The following is an 18,288-nucleotide window of genomic DNA, read 5'->3' on the forward strand; positions in this document are numbered from 1 at the left end:
ACACCTGTAGTCCCAGCTACCTGGGAGGCTGAAATGGTAGAATCACCTGAGCCCAGGGAGGTCAAGGCTTCAGTAAGTTGTGATCGTGCCATAGTACTTAAAGCCGCAATGAGATATGGTTCACACTCACTTCAATGAATGAAGTTTAAAAAGACTGACAACACCAAGTGTTGATGGTTGATGAGGATGTGGAGAAATAAGAACCCCCCTACAATGCAAGTGGGAATGCAAGATGGTACTGTCACCCTGCAAAGCACTGGACCCAGTGACCCATGCATGAGAAATGAAACACATCCACACAGCTGAGCCTTGAAGGTGAGTGTTCACAGCAGCTTTATCATCATAGCTTCCAAACTGGAAACACCTGAATCTCTACCACCTGATGAATGAATAAACAAATCATGGCGTGTCCATTCAGCAGAGTACTAGTCAGCACTGAAAAGGTGCAAAGTATGGATTGATGCAGTAACAAGGATGATTCTCTCAGAAAAGCATTATGCTAAGTGGCAAGAGCCAGACCAGACGCTGCGTGATTCCATTTACACCGATTCCAGAACGGGTAGCACCATGACAACAGAGGCAGGTTGGTGGTGGCTGGGGCAGTGCAGTGGCTGATGAGCGGCACGTTTGGGAGTCTTAGGGTGATGAAAATATTCTAGGTCCTGATGGTGGCAGCCATACCACTGTAGACATCTCACGCCAACTGTCAAACTGCCTGTTTGGAGTAGGGGAGCACTGCTTCCACATCCTATCATAAGTACTGTGGCTCTGGGTGTGGGCGGCAGGCAACTTTTTAAAGAAACTCCAACTCCAACCAGGGAATACTTCGGTCACTACATTGCCCTGGCAAGTGTAATTTCAGTTAAACCCTGAGAAATAAACTGGGCCTTTTGTTGTCTGGACTCAATCTAAGCATGTCTAAGAACAGACTCATTAAAGCCCTGTTCCTGTAACCTGTAAAAATATCTTCTATTCACGAGTCCTGCTCTCCTGCTGAACACAGACCTGGGCTTAAGGTTTTATGCAAATTATGTCGTGCTCAGGGTCAACAAATGTCAATTTCATTCCCTTAGGGTCAGTGTGCCACAGCCTACCCACTTCCTACAGCTCTTCTGTTTCAGTCGTCATTGCTGGAAGTTTATATGAAACAGACACACCTACGACTTTGGAAAGCTACCTTTAATATGCACTACATAGATTGTGCAGGGAAGCACATATGCAGACAGGTCCTGGGCTTATGATGGTTGGACCTATGATTTTTCAACTTCACACTAAGGTGAAAGCCATACACGTTCACTTGAAACCGTATTTCGAGCGCTTATACAGACTGGTTTCACTTTCAGTATTCAATAAATCACAAGACCTTCAACACTTCATTGTAAAATAGGCTCTGTGTTACATGATTTTGCCTAACTATAGGCTGGTGTGAGTGTTGTGGTTTTTTTGTTTGTTTTTTTTGAGACAGGGTCTCACTCCATCACTCAGGCTGCAGTGCAGTGGCATGACCGTGGCTCTCACTGCAGCCTCCGTCTCCCAGGCACAAGCAATCCTCCCACCTCAGCCTCCCGAATAGCTGTGATTACAGGTGTGTGCCACCATACCCAGCTAATTTTTCATTTTTTTGTAGACATGGGGTTTTGCTATGTTGCCCTAGCTGGTCTTGAACTCCTGGCCTCAAGTGATCCTCCCACCTTGGCCTCCCAAAGTGTTGGCATGACAGGCGTGAGCCAGCATGCCCAGCCTGGTGTGAGTGTTCCAAGCATGGTTAAGGAAGGTGAGGCTGGGCTAGGACGTGTGGTGGGGTGGGTGTATTAAATGCATTTTCCACTTAAGGTATTTTCAAGGATGGGTTTACTGGGACATAACCCTGATGCAAGATGAGGAGCATCTGTGTTTGTCATCCTAAATTATCTAGAATCTATACAAGTCTCATGTAATAAATAATCAAAACCAAACAATGAGATGTACTAAGCTGCATAGAAATTGAGACTCATCATCTGTCAAGTACGAAAATTCCAAGGTGTTGTGTAAGTGCTAGGGTTTTTAAAGCCACGAAACACAGCATCCGCCACAGAGAAAATTAGGGAAAACTGTTCCTAACATCTCTATCACATCAACTTACTTCTCAGGAACCAGAGCTTCTAAATTTTGTATTTATCACTACAACCACAATTCACTGTCCAGAAACTGAGTGATGACACCCAATTCGTAATTCCAACCGCCTTAGCTTTGTTATGACAATGCTTTCATAACCACCTCGGTGCCAAGTCCTCACACACTGAAGGGACAAAATAAATGTTTACGAAAATTAATTGCTACCCAACTTCTCCCTGGCTGGGGTCTAGCCGCAAAGGTGGTCCTTCAGTTCTGCGAATACATCCAGGTCTCCTTCCCTCGGCCTCCAGGTGTGAGGCCCAAGAGCCCTCGCCCTGCTCTCCATAAAGGCCTTCCCACACCGGCCCAGCCCATTTTTTTCCCTCGCTGGTCGAGTCACTTTCTTTCTCCAAGCGCCCCACACCCCCGCCACGGAGATAAGCCCCCCAGCCCACAGATGTGGGTCCTGTCCACCCTCTGTGCCTCCGGATATGATGGGCACCCAAGGAGCAGGAGCAGAATAAACGCAGAGTGACAAACACAGAGGAGAGACCCAAAGCACGACCTGAGCCTTGTCCCCCGTGCCCGATTCCCCAACTCTCCAGAAAAGGGTCCTTCAACCGTGTCTGCGCCCCGGGTCCTCTGGCCATCTCACGAAGCCTTTCAGAACAAGTTTTAAAGATGAAAACATATGCGGAATTGCAAAGGGAAAAGGGCGCTGAGATACAATAAGGCACTGGGAAAGTAAGATGAGCGCTTTCTCATTAATGCGCTAAGTGACCAGATCGAGGGGTGGACGCAGTGTCTCCTGCGATCTCAGTGACAATGAGCATCAGCTCCCACTGCAGGGTGACAGGAAATCGGCGCTCTTCGGTGCTGATGCCAGCGGGGCTGCCCCACGCACAATGGAAGAAAACACTATGCTTTCGCTGGAGTCAGATCCGTGCACATGACCAAGGGATCCGCACCACAGTGAGGCCGAGTGGGAGCTCAAGGAACAAGAAACACTTTATGATGTTTGTAGCAACAAACATCCCTAAAACACCCCAAATAACGAGATTTAAAAATATTTTACAGTGCAATATGTGGAATTCTAGAATAAAACTGATGCTTCTAAATTGTTTGCCTTTTACCCAGACAGCTTATATGGCTAAGGGCTTAGAAAATGACAGATTTTAAAACTTCCTTAGGCCATAAGGAAAACTAAACATTCTGACAAAACTTTTGGGCCCAAGACACTCCCAGTGGGGACTCCCTACGGGGCCCCCGCCATGTTGCCCAGTCATCTGGAAGGAAGACCGAGTCTTGCATGTGCGAGGCCTGGTCATGCCCATCTGCACGTGTCTCCGTGAGTTTCCCTGCTTTTGGAAATGCCTGTCACTGAACCATCTAACGTCCACAATAACCCTGGATTCGAGTCAACAGCAACAAGGAGAAGATGATAGCATCTTCCAGCATCTCCCATGGTCAGGCACCGTTCAAAGCATGTCTGGGACCCTCTGAGGGTTGGTGTGCGATCAGACTCACTTTACACACAAGGAATCAGAGTGCAGCACAGAAGGGATCCTGAATTTGCTTTCATGACACAGCCAGTGACTCTCAGCTCATGGTTCACTGTGGCCTGGCGGGGACAGCGGGAGAGAGGGGCCCCAGCCCAGAGCCAGTACTTATCAGTGCCAATTCTGCCCCAGATGCTCAGCTACCACTCTGCCAAAACAGTAATTCAACGTCCACATCCGAGGATCACTCCTCCCCAAACCCAGCTGAAAACAGGAGGAAACCACCATCAGGGCAGGCTGAATGGAGAGGAGACAAGGACTCCTGTGCCCGGGGCTCTCCAGGACATGCCATCCTACTCCTCTGGAGGATCAGAGCCATGCCCAGTCCACGGGTGCTCCGCTCAGAGTTCACGGCGCGCAGACGGGGAGGAGACTTACCAATCTGCAACAGTATGGGTGTGACCAGAGCTGTTTCCATTGCGTAACAGAACTCCCTGCCAAACATCACTGCCCCGTGCATCACCCACAGGCGCATGGGGATTCGGTCTATGGACCCCTCGCTGATGGTCTCACAGTTCTCGGCCTCTGCGTCTCCGGCTTTCTGCGGGTCCGGCAGGGGCACGGATAACTCTCGAACTTGCATAGATTCCGAGTCGGCATTCTGCGGAGCCATTTTCATTACCACCAAAAAATATATATTTCTCTATATATTCTATCTATATAAATAATGCTTTCATATATCTGTAATGATAAATTAAGACGTCTTCTCTTTCTGCTTCGGTTGTGTTCCTTGGGCAAGTAACACTTACATTCCTCTTTGCACAAGTGGGTATCTCACAACTTCTCACAATGGTATGAGACATGCAGCAACACAGAACGATTTTTGGTTGGATTTTAAACATATGGCTTGCTGGTTTACTGTGAATTAGAGTTAAAAATCCATAAATGCCATTCAGTTAATACCAGTTTCATCATTATTACTGAAGAGGTGCTGAAGCGATTTTTCTTGCTACAGAGAGGTGGGAAGGTGATACAAACAGGAGGTCCACTGGTAATCCCCATCGAGTGACTGGACGATCTGCAAAAGAGGAAAACAACCCAGCCGGAGAGTCAGGGGGTGGTCGCCACGCGGCCCTGCGGACACCGCCCGACCCCCGAGCAAGCCGCGTGCCCCAAGGGCCTGACCCAAGATCACATACCTCTCTGCTGCTTACTCTGGGTGCATCTGTGCAAATAACAAAACCTATGTTCTAGAAAAACATTTTCTCACATGGAAGTGAATCCTGGGGAAGGATAAAGGCAGGGCAATCAAGGAAAGCAGGATCAAAGAGAAGACAGAGAAAAACGCTAAAAATAGTCACTCTTTGGCCAATAACAGTTTCTCCCACCCCGTGTACCACACAGCACATAACTATTCCAGCAGGCTGGCGGTGGCTGGTGACACCCTTCATGGCTGCAGATATCGTTGAGAGGGAAGTAAGGAGGTGAAAGGGAAAGTGCGGGAGGTAGACAAAAGAGTCAAAAGGGGAAACTTCTGTTTAAAAAGTTTGATTTGTTAGAGGCAGGGTCTCACTCTGTTGCCCAGGCTGGACTGCAGTCACATGACCAAGGCTCTCTGCAGCCTCAAATTCCTGGGCTCAAGTGATCTCCCACCTCATCCTCCCAAGTAGCTGGGACTACAGGCGTGCCCCACCGCACCCAGATAATTTTTCTATTCTTTGTAGAGACAGGGTCGCCACTATATTACCTAGGCTGGTATCCAGCTCCTGGGCTCAAGTGATCTCCCCTGCCTCGGCCTCCCAAAGCACTGGGGAGCCAGTGTGAGCCACTGTGCCCAGCCAAAAAGGAAATTTTAGACCCTGACTAGAGAGTGGAAAAGAAAAATAAAAAGTAGGCCGGGCACAGTGGCTCACGCCTGTAATTCCAGCACTTTGTGAGGCTGAGGCTGGTGGATCACCTGAGGTCAGGAGTTCTAGACCAGCTTGGGCAAACTTCGTCTCTACTAAAAATTCAAAAATTAGCCAGGCCTGGTGATGGGCGCCTGTAATCTCAGCTACTTGGGAGGCTGAGGCAGGAGAATTCCTTGAACCTAGGAGGTGGAGGTTGTAGTAAGCCGAGATCGTACCACTGCACTCTAGCCTGGGTGACAGAGTAAGACCCTGTCTTAAAAAAAAAAGAAAAAAGAAAAGAAAAAAGACAAAGAAAAGAAAAGAGAAATGAAAAGTAGGGCACTGGGTGGAATGAGGAGAGCATGATTCTCTGTCCAGCGGGGAGTCTGAAGTCTACCCAAAGGCACCTGGACTCCTGTGGTCAGCCTGTCAAGGGCAGTGGTCTCAGCCTTTAGGTTATAAAACCTTTTGGTAATAAAATGAAAGTTATGGACCTTCTCTCCAGAAAAAAATGGAAGCATGTGCCAAACTCTGACTATGGTATCTAGGGGTTCGGACACTCCCAACCCACACGCAGCCTTCCTAGGGGCTATGGAACCCTACCACCCCAACCCACGGGTTTCCACCACCCTGGCTCCAGTGACCGACCCAGCTTGGTGACAAATTCTCCACCTGGGTAAACACACACAATAAAGCAGAAATAAGCTACCTGGAAATGCTGCCTTGGAAATGTTTTAGGAAATGAGGTCAACCTCTCCCCAGGTAAGATAAAATCGGGCACGTGAACAGCCAAAGTCCAGAACTTCTAGAGCTGGGTCTCCAGACACTGGGTTCAGTTCAACTGAAGTACTAGAAAGAGACCCTGAAAACATACTAAATGGTGTTCACAGTTTATGTTAAGGTATGTCTGCGGGCCAACATCTTACTAAGAATTATTCTAACAACTGGCTTCAATAAAAAGATTTCTCACGGCTTTCCACCGATCCAAAGGTGGTCTTAATTAGCTCCTCCTCTCTTTCTCCCCAGACGGGACCCAAAACCTCGAGGTGCTGTCTTCGCTTGGCTCCTCCCTCGTGCAGCCCTGACGGAGAAGGTGGGTCCCCGGCGCATGGGCCCCAGGAGGGAGAGGGCTCCACTGGGTCAGAGGTTCCTGAAGGAAGCCCTGCACTTGGCTCTTCTGTCTAGCTCTTCCCTATATCTTTCACACCTCGGCGGAAACGCAAATGCCTAATTCCTCAGGAACAAAAGATTCCAGTGATGCCACCTATGTATTCGCTTCTTACGTCCCGTGGACTTCACTACGATCACACACAACAGCCCTTATTTGAGAATTCTTTCAAATTTACCAAATGTCCTCTACCATGGAAACATCAACAAGTTTCCAAACTTCACCTAACTGCAATATTTCTTCTAAACACTGTGCAACGGAACTATTTCTAATGCAAAGTAAACAGAATAGCATAAGAAACCACCCAGGTTTAATGAGGACCGACATTCTGCTATTTTTGTTCCGCCCCCACCTTTTCAGAATCCTTCCTAACAGAACATGTCACGATTTTCCTTGTTTTCAGTCTGTCAATCTTGTACCAGAATAGGGTCAATGATTGTAACTGCTTTCTTCTACCAGGTAAGAGGAGTCCTTCTTATGAGAAGAACGTACATCCAGACACGTCTGCAAAGCCTGAACAGATCAACTGGGGTTTGGGCAGGAACAAAAGCAATTAGTTTTCTAAGAAATCCTAATGACTTAATTAGAAACATCAGACCCTTCAGTCTGCTCAGACAGCCCTCTGTCCCACTGCTGTGTCTTTGGAGACTTGAGCCTGAAGTGAAGCAGTCTCTGTTCCTAGAGTCGCTTCAGTAAGAGCTAAGAGTGAGGCCATAAATGGCTGTAATAAGTCATGTATGAATTATTCTAAGGTAGCGGTTCTCAACCAGGGGCAATGCTGCACCCTTGAGGGACATGTGGCAATGATTTGACACATCTCTGATTGCGACAACCAGGGGAGGAGGGGACACTACTGGCGTCTCGGAGTGGAGGCCAGGGATGCCGCTCAACCACAATGCACAGAACAGCCCCAGCAGAGAAGGCCCCGGCCCAGAACTTCCACAGCCCACAGGGGAGACACTGTTCTAGGGTTATTACTAAACAGGAAAAAGGCTTTCTTTAAAAATGCTTCAACCCTTGATCAGTACATTCTGAATCAATCAACTAGACCAGACACTGCAAGCTTTCTCTGCAAAGCTGGATGATGAACATTTCAGGCACAGTCTCTGTGGCACAGTCTCCTTTTTTCTTTTTCAACAATCCTTTAAAAATACAATATTCTTAGCTCGCCAGTCATTCTTTTAATCCCGGCTCTGAGCAGGATCTGGCCCCCAGGTCACAGCTGGCTGCCCTCCAGCCTGGCCTAGGGTCAGGAAGTCGCTGAGTCTCTCTGATTAACAGAAAAGAAGGCCACGGTGGGGACCTACTCAGCTCCTGCACTCCTCCAGCCTCATTCTGCTCCGTGCCACTTAAACTGTCCAGTCCTGACTTAAAGCAGAACTGGAAAACACAAGCGACACGCTCACACGTGCCGAGACAACCTGAGGCCAGGAGTGTAGGCGGCAATCTGCAGGCCACGCCTTTCCCAGGCAGCTCAGCTGTGCCCCAGCCAGCGGTATTTCTCAGCACCTTGTTTGCAAGGAGCAGGCTGGGTAAGAATCACTGATGAGCCACACAGAAAAGCCCCAGGCAACCATCGCTGCCTCCCCCGTGCAGTGTAGACTCCAATCATGGGGCCTCAGGGATGGCTACCAAAAGGTCTTAGGGATCAGCTAAAGATTCATTCGGCCTGTACAACATAGTCAGATCCATCTCTACGAAACTTTCTTCAAAGATTAGCATGGTGGTTCATACCTGTAATCCCAGCTACTCCAGAGGCTGAGGCAGGAGGATCACTTGAGCCCAGGAGTTGAAGACAAGCCTGGGCAACACAGCAAGACCCCATCTGTATACATTTTGTTTTTAATTAGCCAGGTGTGATGGCATGTGCCTGTAGTCCCACCTACTCAGGAGGCTGAGGCAGGAGGATAGTTTGAGCCCAGGAGTTCAAGGCTGCAGTAAGCTACAACTATGCCATTGCACTCCAGCCTGCCACACACAGTGAGACCTTGTCTCTAATTTTTTTTTTTTTAACAGATTCTAAAACAAGATGCCTTTTTACCTGGGAACAGCTGAGGATTTCACAAAACTAAACCCTCAGGGAGCAAAGGACTTGTGTCCTCCATAACAGAGTCACAAGTCCACAGAAGGACGGAGTGGTGCGGGAAGGCTCCCTCGAAATGCGAGGTCAACTACCCCACTAGAGTTCCTCTGAAATGCTGGGGCTTCCCTATCAGCCTTCTAAGAACTAGTGTAAAACTGACCTTCCAAAGAGAAGATGAAAAGGAGGGAGATGAGCAGTTGTGGGAAAGTCATCAGCCCACACCCCCAGCGTCCACACGGCCACGGTCAGGGCGAGCCACCGGACACCGCTGCTCAGCAGGCTGAGGGGCCAGCAAGACAGCTTCACGCCTTGGGACACTGTTGACCCAGCCCGCAGTGACGGCGCTGCACGTTCAGTTCAGCCGTGTACGCAGGCCCCCCCGGCTCCAGAACCCTGCCTGGGCAGTGCTGCCGTCGGTCGAGGGATAACCCTTGGAGCAGGCTGTCTCCCTGCTGGCCTGCACCCTTCTGTCTCTCCCACCTTCAGTTCAACCACCCTGTTTTTGGAGACTCTTCTCAGGGCTCACTGGACCCCTTTAGAATGGGTGATCCTCACCTTGTACAAAGGATGACAGCTACTGGTGGTTGGCAGGAGAAAAGCCCCCTCAAGAGACCCAGTCCCCCGCTTTCATCTGTCCCCAGATCTCCCAGCATTGGTCCCCAGTGGGCGATGTCCGTGCTTCCCTAACCTGGGCTCTCCCTTCCACACACACTGTTTCCAGCCACACAGCAAGAGCCTGATGAGTGTGTTACATGAACAAATGAACTGACTGAACGAGGACGATCGGCCGATAAATACTTTGGAGTATCTGGACTGGAAAACCATTCCCCATACCACCAGCTATGCTAAAGTCACACCCAGGCGCTCCAGCTGACCAGCCACCAGCTTATGACTCCCTGAAGTCCTTATTAAATGGCAGGGGCATGGTATGGGTATCACTGGTTATGCAAGTTGCCTGGGCGTTAACACAGCGAGTTTCCCTTCCTCCAGCAGGACAGAGGCAGTGGCACAGTACACAGATTTTACACAGGTGACTTCACTGGCATCTACATTGATGAAAACAAGTATCTTTAGACAGCTTCAGTTTGTTTAAAGTAGCAGTTAGTATGTGCAAAAATCTACCAAATGTCTCATACCTTCATGAACTTATCTAAAGAATGTTACCAACCTAGGGTGTTCACACCAATGCGAGCTTCCAAGCTTCCAAGAGCAGGCAAAGTTTAGGCAGCTGCCAGACAGTAATCTTAACAGAGCGAAATTAACTACTATGACAAATCAACACGTTAACCAACCTTAATTTTCTCAAAGATATGCACCCATCGGACTAAGCTGCTTCTAAAGGTATCTTGAAGATGACACCCAACAGCTCACAGCAGGATACCACTTGGGGCAGCTGCTGCTTCCAAAAGTTCTATTTCTGCAAAGCCCTGGGGATTCTGTAAGCATTTTAGATAAAGTCACAAAATAATTTAAAAATAAAGTTTACGTGTTATACTTAGAAAATCAGGGGTCATATCACCTTGTCAAGGAGTGGCTATGAGCACTGAAAGATCTACAGGGTGGGACTGCAGGGGACAGCAGACAGGGAAGGCTGTGCTGACCCGGCCCCAGCATGGGCTGCTGTGAAAGGAGAGCCGGGGCCTCTGGGTTGCTGCCAGAAGAACCAGCGTGAGTATTTCTCCAGTTAACAGGCCAAGGCTGAAGAATAGATTCCCAGGTCCGTGACCCATGGGAAATGTACCAGCACATTCTGATAGGTTTAACAACACAAGAGCATGTCCTGGTCAGGAATCCATCTAACAGGCTACTGAGCGTTCAACCCACATGACAGCTCCCAGTACAAAGCTACGTGGGTCCATGCAAAGACTCGGATCCATATGCTCGAGTGTGGTGTGAGTTAGGAGCGGCTCTGCGCCTCCCAGTGGCCCTGTGGGTGCCGCAGTGTGATGCATCTGAGAGTCCACCGCCGACACTCTGAGAACACTCTTTTATACACTGCCAGTGTTGACGTGCACGCGTCTCTGTTTCTCGAGGCTGTGATCTGTCCCACTCGTGTGCCCGTCTACCAACTGCAGGAAGCAGACAGGCTGTCGGGACATCTGGACCTCCGCTGGGGGAGGTCCTGCTTGTTGCTGCTGCTTCTCCATCAGTGCTGTCCTAATAATTCGTCCATGTTTATTATTTATTTATTTATTTATTTATTTTTTGAGACGGAGTTTCGCTCGTTACCCAGGCTGGAGTGCAATGGCGCGATCTCGGCTCACCGCAACCTCCACCTCCTGGGTTCAAGCAATTCTCCTGCCTCAGCCTCCTGAATAGCTGGGATTACAGGTGCACTCCACCATGCCCAGCTAATTTTTTGTATTTTTAGTAGAGATGGGGTTTCACCATGTTGACCAGGATGGTCTCAATCTGTTGACCTCGTGATCCACCCGCCTCGGCCTCCCAAAGTGCTGGGATTACAGGCGTGAGCCTCCACGCCCGGCCCTTGTCCATGTTTATTTCTAAGAACTTTATGAGCACATGAACTGTATGAACTTTAAGAACAGACTGATTCGCTCTGGAAAAAAAGTCTTTGTTGGCATTTTTATTGAGAAACCATTAATGTTATAAAGTAGCCTGGTGGGAGCCGACCCTCAGGCTGCTGAGTCACTCTCTCCAAGAACAGCAGCGCTCCCGCATCTGTCCCAGTCCGCCCCGGCGCCTCTGGAGAGAGCTTAAACGCAGCCCTTCCATGGTCTTCCACATGAGGTTTTAATTAACCTCTGTCATGGTCGCTGCAAATGGGGTTCCTCTGCCCTGATGCTTTCTAACTGGTTAGATACATGACGGCTGCTGGTAAGTGTTGTTTGTGAAGTCAGGTATAATTGACATGCAGTGAGAATGTATCACTCAGACAGTTTCAACAAATTCCTATCAAGACAGAACACGTCTATCACGCTGGAAAGGCTCCTGTGTCCCTTCCCATCTAATTAAGGCTATTCACTCTTCTATTTTAACTTTATAATCTCATTCTTTGGTTGTCCGAGCTAAAATGGACAAAAAGAATATAACCAAATTAACAAGTCTACCAACCATGACCAAAACATGCAGAGCCCCAACTTAAAGGCGGATTGTATTTCCAAAGTGTATGGACACATGTTTGGATGTGATTGCCCATTTCCCCAAAGACAGCAGTGGGCGCTGCATGGCCCTCTGGTCCTCCTCACCCACAGCCCTTGCTGGGATTGGAACAGGGCCCATGTGCTGCACGTTTCCTGGACACAAAGTCTCTGAGACAGTTTGAAATCCTTCCCTTCATGCTCCCCGCCCCCCACCAGTCACTTCATGTCTAGGGCCTCACAAGAAATGAAAGCAGCTCTGAGAAGAGAAGGGAGGAGTGTGAGTGTGCAGGGGCTGGGTGCCTGTGCGGGGCGTGTTCTCACACTGAGCAGGGGGCAATCAGATACCATAAAACCAGTCCAACGCCCAGCAAACTATACATGGGAGGTCACCTTCTTAGAGCAAGCAAATTGCTTTCTTTCAGGAAGCTATTTTATGTAAGCACTGAAGCATTATCTGAAAACACGAAAACGTTTCTTCTCTAGCACAGAGTTGAAAATGCCCTGAAGCACGACATCACACTGAACTCATTTAAGGGAGCTCTCGCTCCTCCCTTCCCTGAGGACAGGCAATCCTCTACCCCTGAAAGTCACCACCTCCTCATCTGCTTTCAATGTGGAGAAGCTCAAAAGTTAACTTGTGACCTGTTCTAGTATCTTACATTCAGAACAGTGAAACTTTTCAGGTGGATTTTCCCCAACATAGAACAAAAGCTTCCCCTTGAAACCTGCTCCAGTGATTGTCGGCGCACTCAGTGACAACAATTTTGTTATGATTCCCAGATGCACTCAGACAAGCGAAACTACAATTGTTCCCAATCAACAACTTCCTCTATTGTCCTGTTTCTAATTGAAGGGTAACTGATGCCAAAACACATGACTTCCTACAATTTGCTGAGTGGAAAAGCTGGCTGTTAACTTAAATTTCATCAAAAAGGTAAATGGAGAGTTACTGCTGACAGATGCCCCACGCCTGGGTTAAAGTTTCAGATCTACAGCACAGTCCCAACCTCCAACAGTGACGGGAGAATTCCGTGAGCCACACTTCCTGGAAAGTGGTCTCGTGAGCCCCGACAACACAGTGACCACAAACGTGGGCTGGCCCTTCACAGCCCCTACACATGAAGCACATGTCCACGCGCGCACGGGCCTGACACCAGGCTGCAAGCACCGCCTGTGGGCAGCACATGCTGATGGGGGAACGGCTGCGTGTTTTCTGCACCCACCACCTAGGAACAGGCAAAGTAGGGCACCCATCGTCAGACAAACCCACTACCACCGTCAGCCTCAGACAGTCCCGTTCAATCTTCACCAAGGCAGTTCTCCCGGTCACGGCCGACAGGCGTCTTCCTGACTCTCCAGATGGCCACAGAGAGGAACACTAACAGAGGCACTGGCAATTCTGTTTCCAAGGCTACTTCCTGAAAAGCATGTACGAAATCCCACTGATTTTCAACATGAAACCAATGTGTGTCAAGAGAATAAGAAAACAAGCCACAAACAGGGTGAAAGTGTTTGCAAAAGACATATCTGATAAAAGATTGGCATCCAAAACGCACAGAGAGCTCTTCACACTCGATGGAGAGAAAACGAGTACTTCCACAAGTTCCTCCGCTCGCCGATTCAGCACGTACCTGGCTGGGCAGGAAGTGTGCGGCATTCAGACTGGCACACACCGGAAGCAATGTGTCCTGGAAGGGCGTACATCTCCAAAATGAACCTAACAAGAGGCCCCAGATGCTGAAGTGCCTTATTTCCACAAATGTCTGCCATCACTCTACAATTAAGACACTGGAATGGGCTGGGTGCAGTGGCTCACACCTGCAATCCCAGCACTTAGGGAGGCCCAGGCTGGTGGATCACTTGAGGTCAGGAGTCCGAGACCAGCCTCACCAACATGGAGAAACTCTGTCTCTACTAAAACTACAAAAAATTAGCCAAGCTTGGGGGTGCATGCCTGTAATCCCAGCTACTTGGGAGGCTGAGGCAGGAGAATTGCTTGAACCCGGGAGGCAGAGGTTGTAGTGAGCCGAGATTGCGCCATTGCACTCCAGCCTAGGCAACAAGAGCGAAACTCCATCTCAGGGGGAAAAAGAAAAGATACTGGAATGAAGGAAATGAAGGATGAATTTTGTAAGAATTCGTGGTACCCTGGCCTGGCAAGTTGTCTTGAGCTATATTGTGCTCATAGCAGGCACTCAAGTCTAGCAACATGACCCAGCAAGAGAGCCACAGGACGGCAGTGGGTGGGCTGGGAACTGCGGGGGCTGGCAGGACGGGGTGGGTGGCCTGCAACAGCCAGATGGGTGTGCGGATAAGGCAAGCGCTGCATTCACCATGAACCAGGAGACTTCAGTGCCATCTCCTCTGCCTTCCTCGGACTCTGCCTTCCCTCGGCCTCGGCAGATTCACTGCTGTCACTTCAGGAACGACGCCACGGCAGCAGCTCTGGGAAGCCTGCAGACCACCTGCTGCCTACCGTGTCCCGCGGGGCCTGCACAGCTACACAGTGCGACCTTTCAGGCTCCTGTGCTGGAGTGGAGGTGCTGAGAGGGAAGCAAGATCACAGCGAGCATGCGGCTGTGCACACGCAGGCCTGCCGAGGTCACAGGAAGCTCTGTGTGGGCAAGACTCTTGACTACCCGATGACACTGGACAATGCCAGGGGAACTGCATTTCTGAGGCAATGCAGTAGCTTTACACTGTGTGTGAGATGGATTCCCATTATAGAAAGTATGATGTATATAATGTGTTGGATTTTGAGGCTTAAAGAGTAGGGTATGCTCAATTTCAAAGCACAGAGCTGGAGGAATAAGAGCCAGTAAATGACCTTTTGCTATGTGGGGGAAAAGATGGGCAAAAGGTCTGAAGACACCTCACCGAAGACGACAGACGGATAGCAAATGAGCATATGGAAAGACGCTCCACACCTCTGAGGTCCTCAAGGGGCTGCAGCTGCGGTGCCACCACACACCTGTCACAACGGCCAAAGCTTCAGGCGAGGATGTGGGGCAGCGGGAACACGCGTTCAGTGCAAGCAGAAATGGGAAATGCCGCAGCTACCTCGAGGGACGGTTTGCCCATTCTTCACAAACCAAACTTACTCTCAACCATGCCATCTAGCAACCAAATTCCTTGGTATTTACCAAACGGAGTTGGGAACTTAGGTCTACACAAAAGCCTGGGCTCAAACAGCCACTTTCTTCCTCATCACCAAAACCTGGAAGCAACCAAGACCTCTTTCCATAGGCGACTGAATGAACCACGGAACATCCAGATGATGGAACGTCATTCACCATGAAATGGAAATGAGCGCTGAAGCCAGGCATGAAAAGGTAGCGGGCACCTTACATGCGTATTTCTAAGTGAAAGAAGCTGCTTTGAAACGGCTCCCGACTGAGTAAGTGCAATTCCAACTATATGACTTTCTGGAAGAGGCAAAATTAGGTTAAAGTACAAGCAGCAGCAGTCATCAGGGGATGGGGAGGGAGAGAGGCTGAGGAGGGTGTCAGGGCAGTGGAACTACTCTGTATGGCACTCTAATGGCAGACGCATGCCACCATGCATTTGCCAACCCACTGGAGCTACAGCGCCCAGAGTGGAGACCCTGACCTGACCACACTCGGGTGCAGACGTGCCACTGCAAGCTCATCCACCGTAATCAGCGTCCCACTCTGGCCGGTGAGATGGACACTGGGGGAGGCTGGGAGTGGGGGCAGGGGCACACGGGAAATCTCTGTATTTTCCTCTCAATTTTGTTGTGAACCTAAAACTGCTCTAGAAGGTAAAGTCTGTTGATTTTCAATGTGTCCTTATATTTACATAAATAAATAAGGCAATTAAAAACTCCTGACAATCCCTGGTTGTCCCGTGGTTGGGAAGAAACCAAAACTCCTCATGAGAAGGGAATTAAGGGGCATCCAGGCTGAGCACCACGCACCTGGGGAAGCTTTCTGTGCCACCTGCTCACACCTGAAAATGCCCAATTGTGGAGGCACCCATCTCCAGGTATGCTATGTGCCACCTGCACAAACCCAGGTTGGCTGCCTCTGATCATACAACGTGCCTCTAGTCCAAGACAGGTGGGCTAAAGAAATACAAAGTTAACAGCAGTTTCAATGAGGCATGTGACGTCCTGGCATCCTCTAAACACTCAGCGCCTCATGGGGATCAGTGTCGAGGGGCTTCCCTAACTGCAGCTCTAGGGCTCCACCCCAGACCCACTGGATCAGAGGCCAGGAGTTTACACTGCAGTCACTCCCAAGTACATGCTGCAGAGAGGACGCCACGAGCCCCGCTTCACCTAACAGTTCCAGGCTGCGCTGTCACCCTGGTGGGGTGACTACTGTGTCCCTGCTTTCACCCTCAGAGTGTCCCAGTTAGACTGACACCCCAGCACTCTAGAGATAAATGATCGAAAGCTTCACTGTGTCTTAAGTCTTCTGATAACCGTTTGTGCGTTTTGTGCCACAAGTCAGGGCACTCAGAACCCGAAAAGGATGCACAACAGACCATACATCCCTTCTCTGCTTTCCTTTCCATCAGAGCTTGCTGTGAACCTGGAGCGGCAGAAGGGAGTGGGCAGAAGCCAGTTCTGTGTGGGTGCGTGTGTGTGTGTGTGTCAATGTCTGCCTATGCATCTGTGTCTATGTGTGTGTGTCTGTGTGTGTCTGAGTATCAATGTCTGCCTGTCTCTGTGTGTGGGTGTGGGTGTCTGTGTGTGGGTGTGTCTGTGTGTTGATGTGTGCCTGTGTGTCTGTGTGTTTGTGTGTGGGTGTGTGTTGATGTCTGTCTGTGTGTGGGGGGGGTGCATGTGTGTGTATGGTGTGTCTGTGTGGGGGGGTGTGGGTGTGTCTATATGTGAGGGTGTGTGGGTGTGTCTGTGTGGGGGGGTGTGGGTGTCTGCGTGTTGATGTCTGCCTATGTGTCTGTGTGTGTGGAGGGTATGGGGGTGTCTGTGTGTTGATGCCTGTGTGTGGGTGTGTGTGAGGGGAGGGGGAGGGTGTGTCTGTGTGTGTGTGGGGGGGTGTTAGGGTGTGTGTTGATGCCTCCCTATGTGTCTCTGTGGGTGTGTGGTCTGTGTGTGTAGGGGGTGTTGGGGTGTGTGTGTGGGTGTTGGGGTATCTGTGTGTGTGGTGTGTGGCGTGACTCTGTGTGTGGGGGTGTTGAGGTGTTTGGGTGTGTGTGGTGTGTCTGGGTGTGGGGGGTGTTGGGGTGTCTGTGTAGTGTATGTGGGGTGTTGGGGTGTCTGTGTGGGTGTGTGTGGGTGTGTGGTGTGTCTGTGTGTGGGGGTGTTGGGGTGTCTGTGTCGGTGTGTGTGGGTGTGTGTGGTGTGTGTGGGGGGAGTGTTGGGGTGTCTGTGTAGGTGTGTGTGGTATGTCTTTGTGTATGTGGGGTGTGTTGGGGTGTCTGTGTGTGTGTGTGTGTGTGTGTGTGGTGTGTCTGTATGTGGGGGGTGTTGGGGTGTCTGTGTGTTGTTTGCCTGTGTGTGTGTGTATGTGTGTGTGTGTGGGCTATGTGGGTGTCTGTGTGTTGATGTCTGCCTGTGTGTTGACGTCTGCCTGTGTGTGTATGGGTGTGTGTGTGTGGGCTATGTGGGTATGTGGGTGTCTGTGTGTTGATGTCCGCCTGTGTGTGTGTGTGTCTGGGGGTGTGTGTATGTGTGTCTGTGTCCATCTGTGTGTGTCTGTCTCTATGCATCTCTGGATCTATATGTGTCTGTGTGTATGTCTGCATCTGTGTCTGTCTCTGCATGTCTGTGTCTATACATGTGTATGTATGTGTGTGTAAAACACCCTAAGTATGAAGAAACTGAATTGAGGAAAATCTGGAAGGGCCCTCGGGAGTGAGTGGACAGTGTGGGCACCATGTCTCTGGCTGGCATCCCCACCGCAGAGGCAGCCCAGCAAGCATGCCCCCAGCATGTCTTCCCCTGCACTTCCCTGCTGACCGTACGAGGCAGCCTGGCCCCAGCCCCGATAGTGCCCTGGAATCTTCTCCCATCTCCTCCAGACCCCTACCCTGCCCCTTCTCACACCTGCTTGCAGACCTTGCCTCCTACCATACAGACCCTGAGGGCACAGAGCACTTAGACCACCTCTGGGTCCAGCACACACCCAGCACAGGCACCCAGATAGTCTTTAAAAGAAATGAATCTCTAAATGCTAAAGGCAGAGGGCCAGGCCAACCCATAATTACTCCATTAATAAAGAAAACCAGGGTGCAGTGGCTCATCACTGTAATCCCAGTACTTTGGGAGGCTGACGCATGAGGACTGCTTGCGGCCAAGAGTTCAAGACAACCCTGGGCATAATACTGAGATCCCATCTCTACACAAATACATTAAAAAAAAAAAACAGGCTGGGTGCAGTGGCTCATGCCTGTAATCCCAGCACTTTGGGAGGCTGAGGCGGGAGAATCGCTCAAGCTCAGGAGTTCCAGACCCACTTGGGCA

At 50.0% G+C, this 18,288-nt stretch overlaps 1 protein-coding gene across 4 annotated transcripts in view; it reads right to left on the reverse strand.

Annotated features, from left to right (window-relative positions):
• Positions 1-18,288, reverse strand: part of SLC45A4 (solute carrier family 45 member 4) — a 103,723-nt gene that overhangs the window by 49,430 nt on the left and 36,005 nt on the right. For 2 of the 4 annotated variants that reach the window (XM_064384658.1, XM_012461212.3), the window contains exon 2: positions 4,032-4,671. In XM_064384658.1, coding sequence (XP_064240728.1) covers positions 4,032-4,272 — 241 coding nt within the window. In that variant the 5' untranslated portion in view covers positions 4,273-4,671. Of the gene's footprint in view, positions 1-4,031; positions 4,672-4,792; positions 5,301-6,191; positions 6,211-18,288 lie in introns of those variants that run through there. The other 2 variants (XM_012461213.3, XM_021672079.2) reach the window with 2 other exon arrangements.

The sequence above is a fragment of the Aotus nancymaae genome, unplaced genomic scaffold, assembly GCF_030222135.1.
Source record: "Aotus nancymaae isolate 86718 unplaced genomic scaffold, 86718_ANA_hifiasm-v0.15.2.pri h1tg000036l, whole genome shotgun sequence".
Classification (NCBI taxonomy): domain Eukaryota; kingdom Metazoa; phylum Chordata; class Mammalia; order Primates; family Aotidae; genus Aotus; species Aotus nancymaae.